This window comes from Sphaeramia orbicularis, chromosome 11 (genome assembly GCF_902148855.1).
Source record: "Sphaeramia orbicularis chromosome 11, fSphaOr1.1, whole genome shotgun sequence".
Lineage (NCBI taxonomy): Eukaryota > Metazoa > Chordata > Actinopteri > Kurtiformes > Apogonidae > Sphaeramia > Sphaeramia orbicularis.
In genome coordinates this window covers 47,506,793-47,526,312 of record NC_043967.1, presented here as the reverse complement: position 1 = coordinate 47,526,312, position 19,520 = coordinate 47,506,793, and the positions used below count along the sequence as shown (strand labels likewise).

At 36.1% G+C, this 19,520-nt stretch overlaps 1 protein-coding gene across 1 annotated transcript in view; it reads left to right on the top strand.

Moving 5' to 3' along the window:
- The first annotated feature begins 5,093 nt into the window (after nucleotides 1-5,093).
- The window catches only part of akap9 (A kinase (PRKA) anchor protein 9), an 85,987-nt gene continuing 71,560 nt past the window's right edge, over nucleotides 5,094-19,520 (top strand). Inside the window, exons 1-2 of the mRNA XM_030147669.1 lie at nucleotides 5,094-5,325; nucleotides 16,513-16,785. Of these exons, the coding sequence (XP_030003529.1) occupies nucleotides 5,278-5,325; nucleotides 16,513-16,785 (321 nt within the window). The 5' untranslated portion in view covers nucleotides 5,094-5,277. The remainder of the gene's footprint in view (nucleotides 5,326-16,512; nucleotides 16,786-19,520) is intronic.

The window sequence follows — 19,520 nt, the reverse complement described above, 5'->3', positions numbered from 1 at the left end:
AAGTGTTTTGTGGCTGTTGTTAATAATTGATGTCCAACATACAGCTGTCATTGCATGCCCATGGGACCACATTCACCATGTGGTGCGGCTTTCATCTTGGCACTGAAAAAACCTACTGACCCACTGCCTCTTATATCTGATGAGTCCCACCACTCATGAATATTTGAATACAGCACAGTGATATCTTCATTATTCAAATTAGCTTTTGCGGTGCAGTTCTAATGCTGAAGTACGTTTCCAGCCTCAACAGCTTCCTCTATGACTAGTGGAATATGGTCTGAATTTTGTTTTGTCACGGTCATCAGTAGGACACAGTTTATCTCTCATTACAACTCCCTTTGCTCGTACTTATACAAGGCACTTTGCATAATGATGTGATAGGGAACAACTGTTTTGGCTGAGGCTGCAGCTACTTTTAATCATCAGGATGAAAATGGAGGATACAGCTTTGTGAGAAATATATGTCTCTAAAAAGTCAGTTTTTCAATGGACCTAGATAAAAAAAGAGCTATTTTTACTTTAGTGATGCATTTTCTGGTGACTCCAAGAGTGCTCCACCCCCCCCATACAAATTACATGATGTTTTTGGATTCATATTGCTACTGCATTAATGTCTATGTTGCAATTTGCTGCTGTATGTGTTTAAGGATGAGCTCCTCCTGCTGACAAAATATTTAATACTTCTGACGACTTCATATTATGTTAGTAGTTGAACTGATAGTAGAATAGAATAGAATAGAATAGAATAGAATAGAATAGAATATTCTTTATTGTCACTGTAACATGTACAACAAAATTAAGCACCATCCAGTAAAAAAAAAAAAAAAAAAAAATTAAGGATCATATAATGCATCTTATTCTACGGGATCATCATATCTTTGTATTGTTTTGTGAGAACTATATGTCTCTTAAAACTCATCTTTTCATGTACGCAGAAAAACAGGCCAACTTCAGCTTTGTGATGTGATATTTGTGTTGTATGTATGTTTTTTAAGTTAAAAATGTTCTCAACACATACAGGAACAATTCATCCTTCATTGATCAGAAAGGAGATGGAAAAATGTAATCTTAATAGCTAAACTTTCCAAATGTAGTTGAGTAAAAAGTACATAAGTAAAGATGGATGACATCTGTCAAGTCAGTAAACAGTCAAAGTATAAATCTGTACTTGGGTAAAAGTACTACATTGTTTATTGTACATTACTGTTCCTTGGCCATAATGCACTTAAGTTTTAAAGCACACAATAACAACCTACTTTTAACGTCAGTTTTGGTTGAAATGTTTTAATAGGTATTTTAATTTATTGATATTTACTTAATTGGGAGCTAAATATTTGCAGGGTTGTTGTGCTAGTCTGCCTCATTCTTGCAAAATGTGTAGTTAATGAACTGGAAAATTATTGCATCTCAGTCATGCATGATTTAAAACACTATGTAAATGTGATCATGCAATAGTATCAACATTTTCCTCTTGCCTCTGTTCCTTGTCCTGTGTTTTTCATTTTTAACTGAATGTGGCTAGATTTCCTTATTCTATCCAAATGTTTAGTGAAGGGACTCATTAGATCAATACATTGTTGTGTTTTTAATATTACATGGTACTCTGTTGTGCTCCATTTGTTGTGGTCTACTTGTTAAAGTTGCTTGGGTAACTGCTGACACCATACTCCTTCAGTGAATCAATAATTTAGAAACTGTCGAAACTTTCAAATGCTCAGTAGTTCTTGTAGATGTTGTTGTGCTCAGCAGGAGTTCACTTGTTGAAGGTAAATTAATAAGAATGTCCAAAAGAAGATGGGTGGAATTGAAGATCTGCCAGACAATAAGCTGCACAGCTCCTGTCAGCCGGAGACGCAGAGCTGCCTCTCCTGCTGCCACTGGTATGTTTTAACCTGAAGAACAGACAAGAACTTTGTCATGGTGACTTCTGTAGAACAGACAAGAGGAAGCATGAAATTATTGAGTTTTGTGCAACTGCTAACTATTTTGAGCTTATGGGACTGAGACCTGCATGAATAAATTCTCAGTTTTAGAAAGTTTTGGTAATTTTTGTTGTGGTTTCCACCAGGGTTGAGGTTACAATTTTAACTTATCTATTCACACTTTGTTTAAATATATACAGCACCTAAGACAAATTATAATAACAGTGATAATGAAACAAACTCCACAACATGACCAAGGAAGAAAGGAAGATGAACTTTGCAAGGCATATATGGTAAGTTTAAAAATATCTTTGAGGCTTAATTCACTTAAAAGTTCAAACAAAATGTTCAACTGAATTAATCATAATTTCAATCACTAATAAATCATTTCTTTAACTTTAACTGGTTTCCTTAGAAAAAACTCATATGGTATAATACTGAGTAGACTTTAATATGAAAAACTCATTTGTATGCATTTATGCATACAATAAAATGCATTTATTTATTCATTTTAAAATCACTGTTGGAATAATTTTGTATTTTTATGTAATATTTCCATTGCACCACTCTGGACTACCTCAGTTTAATAATATTTTCCCAAATAAAAAGTTATTTTTTGGTTGTTTTTTTCCATTTCCTTAAAAAATTATATAATTTGAGACATTAAGATAATAAGAATATTGATATAAAATTTCATTAAATTATAGATACAGAATTTGCAAAAATAGAAATAACCAGTGATTCTGTTAATTTCAATGAAGTTCAGTGGAATAGGGGTAATAACTGAGAATATATTTGAGGAAATTTAAATCCGCTCAACAAAATTACATGTCATTTTATTGTTATACTTTTTTAAGTTACCAGTGGTCACGTTTGTTATGGTGAAGTACTACTTTAAGCTTTATCAATAATTTACAAAGCTCAATGTGACCTAAACATGTAAGCCTGTCTACAATGCCTGTTATGACTGTGTTCTGTTAACTAAATCCTAAAAATGGCCAAAAAACCCCCGTACATTTCCAACCCTCTTTTCACCACCACATAAGGTGACAAACTGTAGTAGACTAAATTTTATATGGAGTTTGTAAGTAAAATTTTGGCCACTCTTTCTTTTATCACCACCATCTGTCCTAGAAACTGATGCCAGTCTCTCATGTTACCTGCTGTCCTGTTCAGCAGCAGACGCTCAGATGTTTTCAAGCAAAGGACCTGAAATATGATTGTTCAGAGTAGTTCAGTCCAGTACCATGATGCTGTAAAATGTGCTTTTATAAAGAAAACTGCTCTTAATATGTTACAAAAAGCAGAGACAGACCTCGCAACTGGGACAGCTCAGGCAGTCTTTCATTCTGGTTACCATAGAAACTGAGCAGACGTTTTAAGCAGAATTCAGACTGTGAGTTAAATGAAATTTTGGTCATTATAAACTATTCTAATCCAATATCAAAATCAGACAATGGATTGCAGGAATGAGAAAACCTTCAGGAGAACTGTCTTATCATTCATCTAGGCTGGATAATATTTTAAGTTAGTTCGATTTGTTATAAAGCAGAAGAAACCAAATGGTTTATCGTCATGTCCAGTAATAAATAAGGAAGGAAACAAGGAATGAGAAATACATATATTAACAATGCAATTAAATTCTTCATTTGTTCTACTTTAGTCAGATAAATACTTGAATGTTTAAGTGGAAGGATTTTAGATGAATCAATAAATAATACTCCAAAGTATTTGTGGATGCCAACAGTGATATTATGCCATATTAATATAAAACTTATGAGACATACAATAAGAAAGATAGACTCCTAAATCCTGTTTAATTGTTTGCCCGATTAACCCATATGTTTTGGCATTATGAAAAAGGCCTTGTAACATCCAAGCTTTCTAACAGTGGGAGAAGAGAGACTCACATGAAGTAAAAGTACTGTGTTACAAGTAAAAAAAAATAATGCTATGAAAACCATGCCTAAATAAAACTACTAGCATCAAATGATACCTAAAATATAAAAAGTACAAGTGCATTATTTTGGAATAGCAACCATCTTTATTAACATCTCAGGATTAGTCATGCAATGTGTTCACCATGAGCGTTGCAGTTGCTGATGGTGGAGCTCATTTTAATTACTATATTTATTGTTGGGTTTATTATTGGTTTATTTATTATTCTAATATGGCATATCAGAATTTTTTGTTGATTTTACTTTATATTAATATTATGAGTCTGCAAGTGAATAGTAAGGTTCAAAACTCTGCATATAGTGTAGCTTTTTTTTTTTTTTTTTTTTTTTTTTTTTTTACAGTGTTGTAAAAACCTTGTATACTTATTTCTTTGTCAAGAAAACATACGTCCTGAGTATTAAAACACACAGAAAATATGACCTAAATGGCTACTACAAACACAAGTCATAATTTAATATGTCCTGTGTTGACATGGCTAAAAGTATGCCAAACAACGTGAAATGTTTAATATTTATTGAATGAAACACCAGAGGATAAGTGCAGCAACAGTTCACATGTTGAATGCATAGGACAGTCACACTAAATATTTTCCACCTCCTGTATATTCTACTTGTATCATGATAGAGACTAAGAAATGCATATTTGTATGGTTATTACAGCTCTGCCACCACAACAGACCTAATTCTAGCCTCAGACTTTAGCACAGTACTGTACTTGTAATAAATATAATGAAATATTTATACATACAATGTAGTGAGCTAGAAATATAAAGCAAAAAAGGCTCATGTAAATCGTAAGTGCTTTAGATCTGGACTTGAGTGAATATGCAGTTGGTGACATTCCGTCATTGCTACATGAATGTTTGAATGTGCATTTTGTTTTTTTCCCAAGTTTATCTGCTGACTCTTTTTTTTTTTTTCTAAAAATCAAGTTGAGTGTTGCTATGTGCATATTATACAGTCAAGTTTCTTGAATGCCCCAACGTATTAATTGATTTATAACTATGTCAGGATTGGCACCGACTTGGTTTGTACTGTTTTGATGCTTACAATAAACATATCATTTCCCTCCAGCCAATAACTTAGTGAATAATTATTGGAATGTGTTACGAATTACGATGTTTTTATCAGTAAGTGAAAGCAGCAGTAGTGGAATGTCAGGGGGCGTGGTCTTGATGGCACCTACGAGACGTCATCATAGATGGGCTCATGTTTACGTGGAAAACATGGCGGCGGACTACCAACAAGGAGACAGCTCTCAGTAAACGGGAGGGAGGACTGTAGAAGCGAGCTGGAAGCCAAACTTTAGACATTTAACAGTCAGCGTTTAGGGATTTACTTAGTAGTGTTTCGCATGAAGCAGTTTGTCGTCTGTTTCAGCCACAGGGACAGCGGTGATGGAAGACGAGGAGAGGCAAAAGAAGCTCGAGGCCGGTAAAGCAAAGGTAGGTTTTCCAGTTTTTGGTGTTAGCATAACTCCAAAACACTGCTATCATGGCTGTAAAGTTGTAAGTTAATGATACCAGCAACTTGTTTTGTCCTTTGTTGCTGTCAGCTGTTTTTGGACCAGCCCCTTCTCCTTTAAACCCCCCTCTCAGCTGTCAGATCCAGCAAACATGCGCCCTGCTCTGTCAGCCGGCCGGGGGGGGTTAGCATGGCTACAGCTAGCCTCAGATTCCTTTGTCATGCTGCATGTTTGTGGTGTTTCTGTGAGAGTTTTTACCTTAATGAAACTAACACACAAGACTGCACGCAATGCTCACTTAATCGCCTACAAGTCAAGTCCTGACAGCGTTATCGAGGGCTTATAAAAGGCACTTGAAGTGAGGCTGGCAGGCTGGTGTAACAGGATTTACAGGACACATCCTCACTAGCTTTAGCAGTGTCCCACATGCCAAACTTGTGTTAAACTGCGTCTGTCACTCATCAGCATCCACAATTAGGTCAGGACAACCCTCCATCCATTCATCAAAACATGTGAAACATCACTGACCAGGGTAATGGTATGGATTTCTCTTGCATGCCAGTGTCATATTTCTTGACCACTGCATTATCAATATAACATTTTATCCTACAGTTACACCTTGGTTTAACATCCCTGTTCGTATTTTATATGGGCACAATTAAGTTAGGCATTATACTACCCATAAACCTTCAAGAAAACCTCAACATCATCATATTCTTAAGAGAAATCACTCATTTTATCATCTGATATGTTGACTTCCACTTGAGGCTTACAACTTTTTTAAATACAGAATTTCATTTACTTATGGATCTGAAAGTTACATTTACCTTAGGGATGGTACGCAAGAACTGTGATATATTTCCTAAATGTTAACACAGACAGACAGACATAAACACACATAAATTGCACTACATATGTTTAGCAATAATAGTCTTCATTTATGTAGCACCTTTCCAAACAAAGTTGAAAGGTGTTTGTACAAGTAGAATGAAGCACAGTGGGAATAGACTTTACACTTAAATAAGACATTAAAACAACTATACCTATAATAGAAAGAAGAAGTGGTGTCAGGATTAGTTTATTGACCCATGGCTTGAAGAAATAATCCTGATAGCCCTAAATTCATCATGTACTTGTCAAAACTATCACATTTACTTTTCAGTTGTGAATCTAGGTGTTGATATCCATAATTCCAATAAATCAAAGGTAATTCAAGTGTATCTGCTCCAAACCATCTTAATCCTGTGATACACTGTGTTTAGTGTGTCATTTAGTTAGTCCTGTTTTCATAGTGGAGCTGAAGCTTTGGCTTTTAGGTTTTCACAGTGGGGGGCACTACTGGAATGAAAATCTCCTTGGTTATGGGTTTGGTATTTGGTTCATAAAAGGCCCCTCTCTGCTGCAGGAGCCTTTTCTCCACAGCACCATGTCACTGTGTCCTCACATGGAAAGGAGAAAGTTGACAAGTTGTTTTGTTGAAAAGCACGTAGATGATGGGCCATAGGGAAATGCAGGGCAGAATCACTTGTGCCAGTATTCTGCAAAATTACATCAATTTTGTTACAGGACTCAAGTAGCTAAATATGAGACTCATCAGAAAACTGCCAGGGAAGTCTAAATGCATTAACAAATGTACTGATTAAGTACTTCAAAGGTTATAATTTAAGTGAAGAAATGTAGAGCCACTGCATTCCAATTTTTATGATTGGACACAAATGCAAGGTGCAGCTCAGGGTGATGTGTTCGTCCAGTCACATGTAGGTAGAGTTTATATTACAAGGTTTTGCAGGTCTTTAACAACTCTACAGTCCAATAGTGATAACCTTAAAATGTTTATGAGTGTCTTAAATATGACTGTAGCAGGCCTTGCGTTGATTATGAAGTTGATATACTTTTATATAAAGGTGCATTACCTTCCACCTTGCTTTTAAATGTGTTTTAAAGAAATATTTGTATTGATCACTGTAATAAAACTAATGTGAAACAATCTGAGCAATTTGTGCAGAGCATTTATGTGATACGTGCGCTAACATAAAAATCAGCTTCTTTTCAAAGAAGTTGAGATGATTTCTTTTAACATTATTTTCATTCCTTTTGTATTCTTTCATATCTTTTATATTTATATGAAAGATCAGAGGTATAGGTGAAATATATTGTAAACTACATTCAAATTGGTCTGAACTTGTTGAAACCTGCCAAAACCCTGTATTCAGGTCCAAGTATATGACTGACTGCTGTTCATCTACTTTACAGCCTGCTTCAAATCCTGTCTGCTCCAGACAAGTTGTCTATTGAGTCATTGCAGACAGTGAGCAAATTGAAAATGTGGTCTTAAGTGGTCTGGGTATTGTTTTAAACCACTAGCTGCAGATTATTTGCTCTCACTCTGCTCTCTGAGGCTAAATGGACAGTATTGGAAAGTGCATTACCAGCATTATGGAGTTATTTGTCCTTCGTTCTCGTGTTACGCAATATACACCCTTGAGTATCATCTTATGCGATTCTGTGAAAAACAGCCATTACAGCACTGATTTGCTCAAGATGGTGCCGACCCTCAGACTGTGATGTGATATGACCTTTTGCAATCACAGAAGATGTTTTCTGTGACCTGAACCTCTACTTACTTTTTCAGCACTCCCTCCTTCAGATCTGCACGTGCGCATCATTCAGCAAAATATGGCATCACAGCATTAAATATTTTACGCAAAGATCCATAGATAAATCTAATGTTTGCTAATGTTTGTAGCTAATCTTGGTATGCAATAAATAAGGATGAGGGCATTTGATATCCACAGCATGTAAAAGTAAATAGGTGAGAGAGCTAACTTTAGTAGTGTCAGTTTTAAGGTCATGGTCACTGTCAGGTAGCATTGGGGGTTTTGAGGACAGCAAAGGTTCAAGTTGATCTACTTAACTTAGGCCTGGACGTTAATCCATTAGGGGACTAATCATGACCATACCCTGTATTTCTCTGTGTGACAACAGATTATGAACACAATGGATTATATACGTTAATAATGGATTTACTTGACATTGGAGACCTCTACTCTAATCTTGCAGTCTTTTTGTCTAATGTGAATGTATTACATACTTTCACGCTTAAGTGATGTCATGCAGTGCTGCTTGACAAGGGATTGCCAGGTGATTAATTGAGTTTGATGGTTGAACAGCTGTCCTGTTTTCATTCGCTGCAGTGGAGAGGTTGACAAAGCAGTTTGTGCAGTTCTGCAGATGTTTGGTATTATTTTACATATTTCACACAGTCATTTCAGCTGACTTATCATTGTAGAATTCAACATCTAAGAGGAAAGTTTTATATTTGATATTGTACACTGGTCAAATACAATATTTGTAACAGTATATTTTAGTGTTGTACTTTTCATTTTACTACATTTGTCTGACAGCTACACTTACTCTTATAGTTTGAAGATTATCCTCTTCCTTTTTAGTGAAACATCATACATTACCATAAGCAACGATGTCAAAATTTTGTGATAAACTTGAACTCATACTGAACACACAAATACTTTTTTGCAGCCATGAACATAATTATAGATCCGCATTTTATAGGTGAAAATGGCTAAAGTCCCTCTTCTTATTCTAAAATCTTCTGGATTCTTCACACTTCCAAGATTAATCAGAGTAGGACAAAAAAAAATCTACATTCATGCCTCTCAGAAGTGTTCAAATCACCTGTCCTTTAATCAAATTTTTCTAAACCTCAGTCATTTTCAAGGTGAAGTCTTTTATCGCTCTCTGAACCACCAGATTCACACAGAGGTAGCAATTTTGCCTCCTAAAACCACTACCTTAATTGGTTAAACTGATGGTTTGACTCAGAAATCTCATATTAATCACCACAGTATCAGAATAACACAGGCTCTCTGATTTTTGGAAACCTCTGAGGTTCAGTTCGCTGTTGGAAAACACGGAATCATGACAAGAAAACAAGGAAATTACATTGCATACTTCGACAAATTTTGAAGTTTTTGGCAGGAATTTATAGAGTAGTAAAATACAAAAGCTCGTAACAACCCTGTCAGAGCCTCCTGTGGTTCTGCATAAGTATCTTTGTTGTACGGACGTTCCTGAACTACTCCTGCCCCACTTCCACACCTGAACATTCAGCCTCTAATCACCACACTCTCAATCTCTTTTTCATGTTATAGTAATTTTCAGAATCATGCATGGGGTGGGGTTCAACCTATAGCAGTGACACAGGTTGAGAAAGTTCATGTTCAATTTTCATGTTATGAAATATTGTACTTTTGAGAGCTTTAGTTATTTCTCTGGTTACAATCTTCCTGCAAGATGAAGCGTTCCTTTATGTGTTGAGAAAATTCTTTACTAAATGTTCATGGATTATCTGGAAGATGCATGGTCACGAAGCTGAAAACAGGTCTTTTTCTGAGCTCATTAAGAGTTGACTTTTTAGAGATAGGATATTCTCAAAGGACAGGGATGATGATCTTGGATAATACGATGGATTGCTGTTAAACAAAACTACCAACTAAACACTGACGGGAACCATTTTACTACACAAAGACCACTTGTGACTTTTGTAGAGATATGATACTGTGCTGACAATACTTTTACTCAAGTTTTTGGATGCAGAACCTTGACTTGTAGTATAGTATTTTTGCAGTATGCTATTAGTGCTTTTGCTGTAGTAAAATATCTGAATGTAATGCTGTGTGGTGCATTATTTTGTCTTGCTTCCATTCTGTGTGAACTAGTATCTGAGTTCTAAAAATGGCAGCTTTAGAGCCAATAGTTTGTTTTCACACCCAAAGTGTGTTTTGTGATATATTTAATCAGTGTTTTGTTAATTCTGTCAGTTTGGACACCCCTTTTATCTGTTGTTTTGTGCTCTAAATAGCCAGTGTAAATGTGCCAAGTCATGTTTAGCCTCCAGATACAATGCAGTTTATTATCCATGAGACTGTGTTTATGTATAGTATGAAACAGAGAAACCACTGAAATAGACACTGGGATGAATCAGTTAATTTAAATAGAAATCTAAAAATACAGTTTACGAGTGTTGTTGTTTATGTTGCTATTAGATGCACATAAAAAAAAGGCATAAAATATCTGCCTGTGTAAATGTTTTCAGACAGCAGATGGTGGTACACCTACGTAGTCTCTGTTTCCCAGATGGTGATGGAACGCCGCAGTCTCCAGTCGCCCATATGCTCAGCCGAAGCTCTATGATAAGCAGCTCACCAAAAAGACTCCTCCAAAACTCAGGGTTATTTCTGCTGGCTGTATTTCACAAACTGTTGTTGATGTGTGGGCATAATCAAATGAACAGCAAAGCCGAGCCTCGCTGTTTTGTTTCAGAGCCTCTTTTTTTCATTGACAAGGTCATATTTTCCATCCTGTAAACCGGAATTTGTACATCTCTCATTCAGCATGCCCTTTTATTTGAAGGATAACGCTGGGTATATTTAGACGAGGGACGGGGCAGATCAAGAGCCCTTGAGCGGTTGAGCTGTGTGTTGTAGGTGGGGGATCGGCCATGATGACACCCACTCATGCTTTATCATGCTGGCCTTTGACCTTTAGTACAGAAACACCTAACCAGATCTACTGAAAAGTGCTAATTTTTGTCATGATTTTGCTCCTAAAAGAGCGGAATTTGTTTGAGGAATAAACAAAGGTGAATCATTCACAGACAGATTTGAACCCATAAAGATCCAGTGCTACTTTTGTGTATGTTCTCAAATGATTTTTTCTTTATTTTTAACTTTTCTTAAGTGATTTATCACCATTTATTCTAATATTATGCTCAGTATTTTGCGTTCTTTAGTGAAAGTCAGGTATTTTCCTGTATTTAATTCACTGATCATGATTGATGTTCATAAAAGCTCAAATTCAAGTTGAGAGTTAACAGGAAGAAAACTCCCAGGCACTTTGTTTAAGCATTAAAATGCCTTTATACTCACAGCATGGACATGTATAGACCTAAAAGTTGAGGGTTATTATATCAGAAACAGAGAAAATGGAGGAAAAAATTACTTTTTTTTAGTAAAATATAGGCTATCATTAATGGAACATAAACCCAGTGTGTCCATCCAGTGTCATTGATCAAACTTCACCGGTGAATCAATGTTGTAGAAGATGACAGTGTTTCCACATTCACTATGGAGCCTCTGAACATCCAAATGGGTCATATATGATGACTAAGAAGTGATTACATACTGCATTTTACACAAATTATTTAAATGGATTGCTAGGATTAGTGGATCTACAGTTATTTAACTTTTTCTATCAGTAATGATTTTGGTCGCCAGTAGATGTTTGGGTCTTTATGGGTTAAACTTCATTTGTAAAGTTCAATACTTTTGTATTCCACTATTGGCTGTTATGATTGCTTAATTCACTTATTTAGAAAATATGTTTCTGAAGTGCATTTACAAGTTATTTTTGGTGTATGAATTATTTCTATCTAGGTACTAACATTTCCTAGACAGGTGAGCAGGCATTAGTATGGTCTCCTTGGAAACAGCCTTATTATTGCAATCCACACAACACCTGTGACGTGACACCTGTAGCCCCTGCTGTCAGGCCGGCTCAGTGGACTTGATCTGTTGTCTGTCACCCATGGCCTGTATGTAATGAATGACAGTCACACAAACTGTCCATGTGAAGGTAGTGTTGTCTACTCCCTGATAATTAACTGTAACAGTGTCCTGTTGTTTTTGTTTTTGTTTCAGGAGAAAAATGAATGAACATGCCTCAACTATCCCAAACTGTACTGAAAGTGTAACTTTAATATGAGTGATTTTCAAGTATTTCATCATAAATCACTGCTTCCAACTCCTAAAAACCAGACATGTACCTGATGAGGACAGAAAACGCACCAAAAACTGGAAAAACCACGTGATACCCAGTGGATATGTATTTCCTATGATGCCTTTACATGCATGTTAAAGAGAACCTGCAGCCATATCTGATGGAACACAAAATCATGTACATATATTAGGGAGAGGAGGACATAACTGGTGTGAAAGGTGAGGCTGAAAATGTGCGTCAGTGAACAGCAGAGCACCTCAACAAGTTTGTATCCTGCTGGATTTTATTTACAGACTGAGGTGTAACACCACAACACTTTAGCTGAAGAAACAAGCACATTTTTCTTTTACTCTGGGAAGAAATAATAGTGTATTATTGTGAGGAGACAGTGTGGGGGTTATCTGTTATTCGTGAATTTGGAATTGTGCATCGACCTCATTATATTTGTTTCAATTCTTTTTGAGACTGTGGGGTTTAAGACAACATAAGCACTTATGAGTTTGTGTGCAAGGCCAGTTTTTAGCTCACCGGCCCATAGGCCACGAGGTATTGTGAAGACGCTGTGTCTAGCGTCTTTGCCGTCGTTGGCAATTTCTTCACGGCAAACATCTTCTCTGACAAAATGACTGATTTCAAATTTTATATGTCGCTTCCTTGGGGCAATGTCTATAAAGCTTGTTCAGAATTTGGACATATTTTGATATTTTAATTTTTGCCTTAACTTGTAATGGGCCATATTTTGATGGCTTATGAAATGGAAATGGTTACAGATATTAATATAGGCTAGTTCAGTGTTTCTCAACCGTTTTTTGAGCAAACGGAACATGACAAATTCATGGGGCCCAGCATTCCCGGGGGGCCCATACAGCACAGTGTTTCTGCTGTGGTGCAGTGCCACGGCAAAATCCGTGCCGACACACCATACATTTAATACAAAAAAATCAGCACCGTCGCATTAGACTTATTATACATATGTATAATATATAATAGGCCAGGACAGATGTCCTGTCCTCTCAAATGAAAGTTTCAGGAGGTTGGGAAAATGTAAATGAGCTTTAAGTTTCACTTTCACAGACTGCATCCACTTCTATTGGGAGATTGATCTCCTGTATTAAGACCACAGGACTCTGACCTAATAACCTTGCAAATCCAATTTCCTATTGATTCTTGATAGAACATGTGGTGGGCTACAGGGCCAGTGGTCCTAGTTTTTCATTTGCATTGATATGTCATCACCCTTTGCATTGGACTAAATTTCTCTTATATTTCAGAGTTTTTTACGAAAAAGTAAAGTGGAATTGGAAATTATGTAACTTGCAAGAGTCCAGCAATGGTCTTCCAAATGACAATCCCACAAACTATTGTCTGTGCTACAGACCAGCTGCTACTATGGTCTCTCCATTACCTATGTGGTCAAATAGCCAAGTGGCAATTTGCATCATACTCCATTAAGCTACAGGCCAGGTGTAAAACACAGAGGTGAGCTAAATCGACATGCCACAGACTGAACAGGACTATACTTTGTTACCTGTGACATGTGGATCAGATTTAGTACTTCATATTTATTCTGGAGTCCTAAAAGCTTCTGTATAAGGCAACCCAGAAAAAATCATTCAATCTCATAAGGACAAGAAAACAAAAAAACAATTCTGATTGGCTCTGAGATGCAAAAATGTGCACCTTAAAGCTACTTGTTTAATCCTCCAATGAGAACACAGCCTCAGATCATCTGTTTACCAGAATTTTTTGTAGCCACATATGCACTAATTTTACAGACGGCCCATGACCATGACCAGGAAATGAATATATTCAGAGATAAATTAAGTAGATACAGTTAAAATCAACTTCAGTAAATGTTCACATGAACTATAGGATAAGTATTACAATAATTGAAACATATTATTTCAGAGACATTTTTCCTATAATTAACATAATGTTTAAACAGCTCTTCTTTGCATCCTCTATGGACCAGCCAGCACTGTTCTGTATTCATAGACAATATCTTGGCAGATAATTTACAGTAATTTACTGTCTCTGGATGATTATAACTCAATATACATGAGTTTTATGGATTACAAATCATGCCTTGAATGGCATGAAGTTGAACCAATGCGCCTGCTTTTCTAAACAGGAAGTGAAATGTGATATTTTGAGATACGATCACAGCCCATGATCTGAATCACTGTTTTTTGTTTTTTTTCATGTGGACAACTCACAAACTATTATTGGTTTCTTGATGATTAGGTTGTGTGTGTGTGTGTGTGTGTGTGTGTGTGTGCGTGTGTGTGTGTTTGTGTGTGTGTGCATTATAACTGTGTTGAGTTTTGGACCATACTGTATTATGCAGGGGGTTTTTTAGCTTGAAGAAACATGAACTTAATCTGCTTGTTTATGAAGTAAACATAAGTTCACTTTTTCTTTACTCTACAAACATAATTTACCTTCTGATGTTGTATTTTTATGAATACTCAGTGTTGGTGCACATCTGAGTTCACCAGCCGAAGTGCTCCACATTTTACAGTCACAGTATGAACTCTTACCTTCAAGTCGATTTTACAAAGCTAACTGATGAATATACAACTGGTTTAAGCTTTATTTTCTCCCCATGTCCATAACTCTTTTGAATAAACACCAGCCCCAGCCTCAGGCATTCCTTAGCCTGCTTTTATGGTTATTATGATTTTATAACTTAGTGTCACAGCCCATGAGAATTGTGCAATAGTTTCTATATTGTATGTATTCCTTTTAACACTTCTTTTAATTTTTTTTTCTTCGTAGTGGTTCATTTTTTTTTACTACTATTTTATTTATTCCACGTGCAGGAGCTGTCTTTGCAGCATGTATTAAATTATTGTGTTGAAGTGTCCCACTGCCCCATTTTATTGTTAGGTGTTATATTTTTTTTTTTTTTTTTTTTTTTTTTACCAATGCTACTATAATGCAGCACTACTAACCCAAATACAGTGCCCCTGTGGGAATGATAAAGATTATTTTATCTGTTGCTTCCAGCAGATCAGACTGCAGGTAGTTCATTGTCTGAAGTCATTATTTCATCAAATATTATATTATATTAATCATCTTTAAGTTCTAGGCTCCTGAAAAGCAAATAAAACTCTGCAGATTCAAGCAAAATAAATCCAAATGCCATAGTGTGGACATAATAATAAAGAATCAATAAATTTAAATGTACTCACAAACCCATAATGCATTGCTCTCTGTAGTAACAATACTAACACTCTCACTAAATATAGATGAATATATTAATGTTAGCTGAAGTTGAGTAGAAAAATTTTCACAGTGCAAATAAAGATTGAGAAATTAATTCTTTGACTAGACTTGAGGAGCTTCTGATCACAAAACAACCTCCACATCACTGTCAGGAAAGATACCACAGCTGATGTTAGTGGAACATGACCAATGGTCTGCTTCAGTTTGGTTAGACCCTCAGAGGTGGATCAAGGAGCCTGAACCTCTGTTATTCCACCATTGTGCATCTCCGGTCAATCTGATCCAAATGAGATGCTAATATCTGTCCACGAGGAGAAGGATTCTAGCAGTTCTTGAAGCATACTCATTATTGAGCTGACATAGAAGTCTTCCTTAGACATGTTGAAATGGGCGCTTATTTGTGTCCTGTGGGTTAGTGGAATAAAATGTTTTAATAAGGCCTTTTTTCTCACACTGTCTATAAAGTTTTGGAGTAACATAGTGCATATGTTTTTGCTTTGTCTAAAAAAATTGTGATGCATTGTTAAATTCTTTTAGCATATTAAGACACAGATAGTCAACATTATGCCACTCTATTGCATTTATTTATAAGAAATGTGAATGCTCAACACAAGCATCTTATTTTATGTGAAGTAAAGAATAATCCTGATTTCCATCATATACCTGTTGATAATACTAATTTTGATACATTAAGAGGACATGAAACATTTCTTTTTTTCTGGTGAATCCCACAGAGTGTGTTATTAGCCGTTTGAGCAGATCGTGGAGATAGTTTAAAAATGTAATCCCTTTAGTTGGGATTAGCTCCTGGCACAGCAAAAGGCATGTGGTAGGTCATATGGACACAGGGAGGGAGGATTCACTTGGAGCACAGAAGACATTTTAGAGGCACACAATGTTTCGCTTAAGTATCAGCAAACTGTGCAGATTCAGAGTAGGTAGTTTTTGTCCTTTTATTAGAAGTAATAAAAGCAGGAAGTTATAATCTGTGCTGGACAAGTGATTTGAGATATGAATTTTGTCAAACAGGTGATCTTTAGGAAATGGAGATGCAGACTAGCATAGCAGTTAGCAGATAGTTTATTAAATGTCTCTTCTTCACTCATTTGACTTCCTGTTGCTTTTTTTCCCATTTGCTCTGTAGTTGGCTGAGTACCGCCAAAGAAAGGCTCACGCCGACTCCCAGAAGAAACAGAAAAAGAAGAAGAAAAGGAAGTCACAGGACGACTCAGAGGGAGACTCACAGGGAAGGGTGGAAGTCGAGTCGGATCAGCCTGTGGGAGGAGAGGAGGTCTCAGGCGGAGGACGAGATGGAGCGCAAGAAGCAAATAAAGACCCACCCACCACGGAGTTTACCTTTGCCAGGACACTACGGAGTGGAGAGACTGTCCAGCACGACCAGACCTACACCATAGAGGTAACACTTTTTACTTTTACATTGACTCTACAATGAGTTTTCTGTTTTTCAGATTTCAGAACTAATTTGGGCTTTTATTTTGGTTTTTATGCATTAAAACACGTCCTCTAATACAGATTTTTGATGATATCACACTCTTCCAAAGATTGGTCTGTTTGAAGAAGTCCTTTTTAGACTTTTCCTTCCATGACAGTATCAGCTCAACTTGCCTCAGCTTTACTTGACTTGGTTTTGTTTTGGCACTAACACTTTGCATTTCCACTGCAACTATAGTACTCTCCCTGAGCTCGTCATCGCAACGCTATGTAAAAATACTGTTATGTCATTAACGGTGTGGCTGCTGCTATAATGCAACAGTGGAAGAGAGGGAAACTTAAAACTATAAGTTACACACTGATCAGCCATAACATTCAAACCACTGACAGAAGTGTTAATACTATTGATTATTTCATTCCAATGAGACCTTTCACTGGGTTGGATATATTGGGCAGCAAGTGAACATTAAGTCCTCGAAGCTGATGTGTTGGAGGCAGCAAAATGATCAGCGTTGGAAACTGAGTGACTTTGACCAGGTCCATATTGTAATGATGATGACTGGGTCAGAGCATCTACACTGCAGGTCTTATTGGGTGTTCCTGGTCTGCAGTGGTAAGTACAGAACAAAAATGGACTAAAGAAGGAACTCCCAATCTCAGGACAATTGAGCGTCTGTGGGAGGTGTTGGATAAATATATCTGATCCATGGAGGTCCACCTCTCTACTCTCTACAACATGATTTCATGATTGTATGTGTCTGTTTACTGATGTTTCCTCTGATTTGTCTGGTATCACCTCCGCAACTTACATTCAACATTAAAAGCTGTGACTTGATGTGCAGGATTATATACACCTTACCAACAAACAAAAATGAACAAAATAGTCAAAAAAAAAGTTAAATATAACCAACATTAATAAGCCCAAATTTTAACAAAATAACCAACAAAATGAATAAAAATTAAGAAACAATCAACAACATGGACAGACATTAACTAAATAATCATTTAAAATGAGCAAAATATTCAACACAAAGGGCAAAGATTAGGAAAATAATCCAAATAGTTCCCAAAAATTGACAAAATAATCAACAAACTGAGCAAATATAAAGAAAATACTCAGGTGAAGGAAAAAATGGACAAAAATGAACAAAATAATTGACAAAATGAACAAAGTGGTCATATTGTTGTGGCTGATGAGTGTAATTTCTGAAGTAAAAGGTTATTGTGAGATTTTCTCAGGTAAGATACTGTTTTTTAAACTTCAAACCTGTAGTCAGTTATCAGGATTGACCCTACTTGAAGATTTGTTGTGATGTTTTTAGAGATGTCCCCCCATCTTGGTTCAATGGCGCTCATATGTATCCACAGTGACGATTCTGGATAGACCAACCTGAGATCCGTATGATTTTATGTCACATTTACTATTGCTTTACCTCGCTTTGAACCTCAGTGAAGGTAATACCAGAAATAACAACTGATAGTAGCTGGGGATTCCCACTCTCACGTGATGGAAACACAAAAACGGCTTTGCCAAGGTGAGGTGATTTGATCTAATACTGTCAGTGGAAAAGCTTAATTAGGGACCAAGAATGTTCAGAACGTCTGTCTATCTAAATGGAAAAACACTGAACACATTTTCATCAAACTTCCGACACTTTAGGAATCATTTGTTCTCTTTTGTCTGTTGTCCTTCAAGCTGTTTAACATTATTTGGTTTTTGGTAGAAAAACATTTGATATTTTTCTAGTAAACTGCTCAGTCACCTACTCTACCTCTGTTCTGTCAATGGGCAAAGCCAATGAATTAAGAAAACTGTAACAACCACCATTTTTATCATGTCATACTTCAAAATATCTGCTTTAACATCAAGATTTAATAATTACAAAGAGTTTTACATGTGACTTTGGGCTCATATTTCACAATTACTTAATCCTTCTGTTTGAGCTGATGACATAACGTGTAATCCAGTGAATTAAAAACTTGGAAGGTTGAAGTAAATATATTAATACTATTCAGGCAATAGTTTGTAAGTATATTGACTAGGTTATTTTCAGGCAGTTTTTCCTTTCCAGATTCATGAACATCCTCTCCTGTAAACAGAAAACCTTTTATCATTTCTAGCTGCAGATCTTGTCCGTATCTTTGCTAAATACTTACATGACAGTATGCATTTATATATATATTTTTAAATCTGCATAAAAATAATTGGCTTCTGTGTTTTTTTTTTTTTTTTTTTTTGCTGGAACATAATGAGTCTGCTTCAGCTGTCAGGAGCACAGAGGAATGATGCTGAATTGTTCAAGAAAGGAAGAAAAACACGTATAAAAGTATTTGTTTCTTCACGGCCTTCAAAAAGCCTTCCAAGTGTGAGATTCAGAAAACTGGAAACAGGAAAATCTTACTTCTTTTTGGAAAAATTAGTGAATACATCAAACACTAGCATCAAAGTATTTTTTAGGTTTCACACTGTATCATGATGGCACGCTTACAAAGGTTTGTGGATTATTTTGCGGTCAGGAGTACTATGAATATAAAAACATGTTAATTTAATCATGCACATAATGAAAACTTTTAATAATATAGGGTATGGTTCAATATGTGAATAAATGGTGTCCATGAAAGAGTAGAACAGAACCTTTAAGTGTATAATAACTGGAAAATTACGTGGAAACTGATGTTAATTTTATTTATTTATTGTTT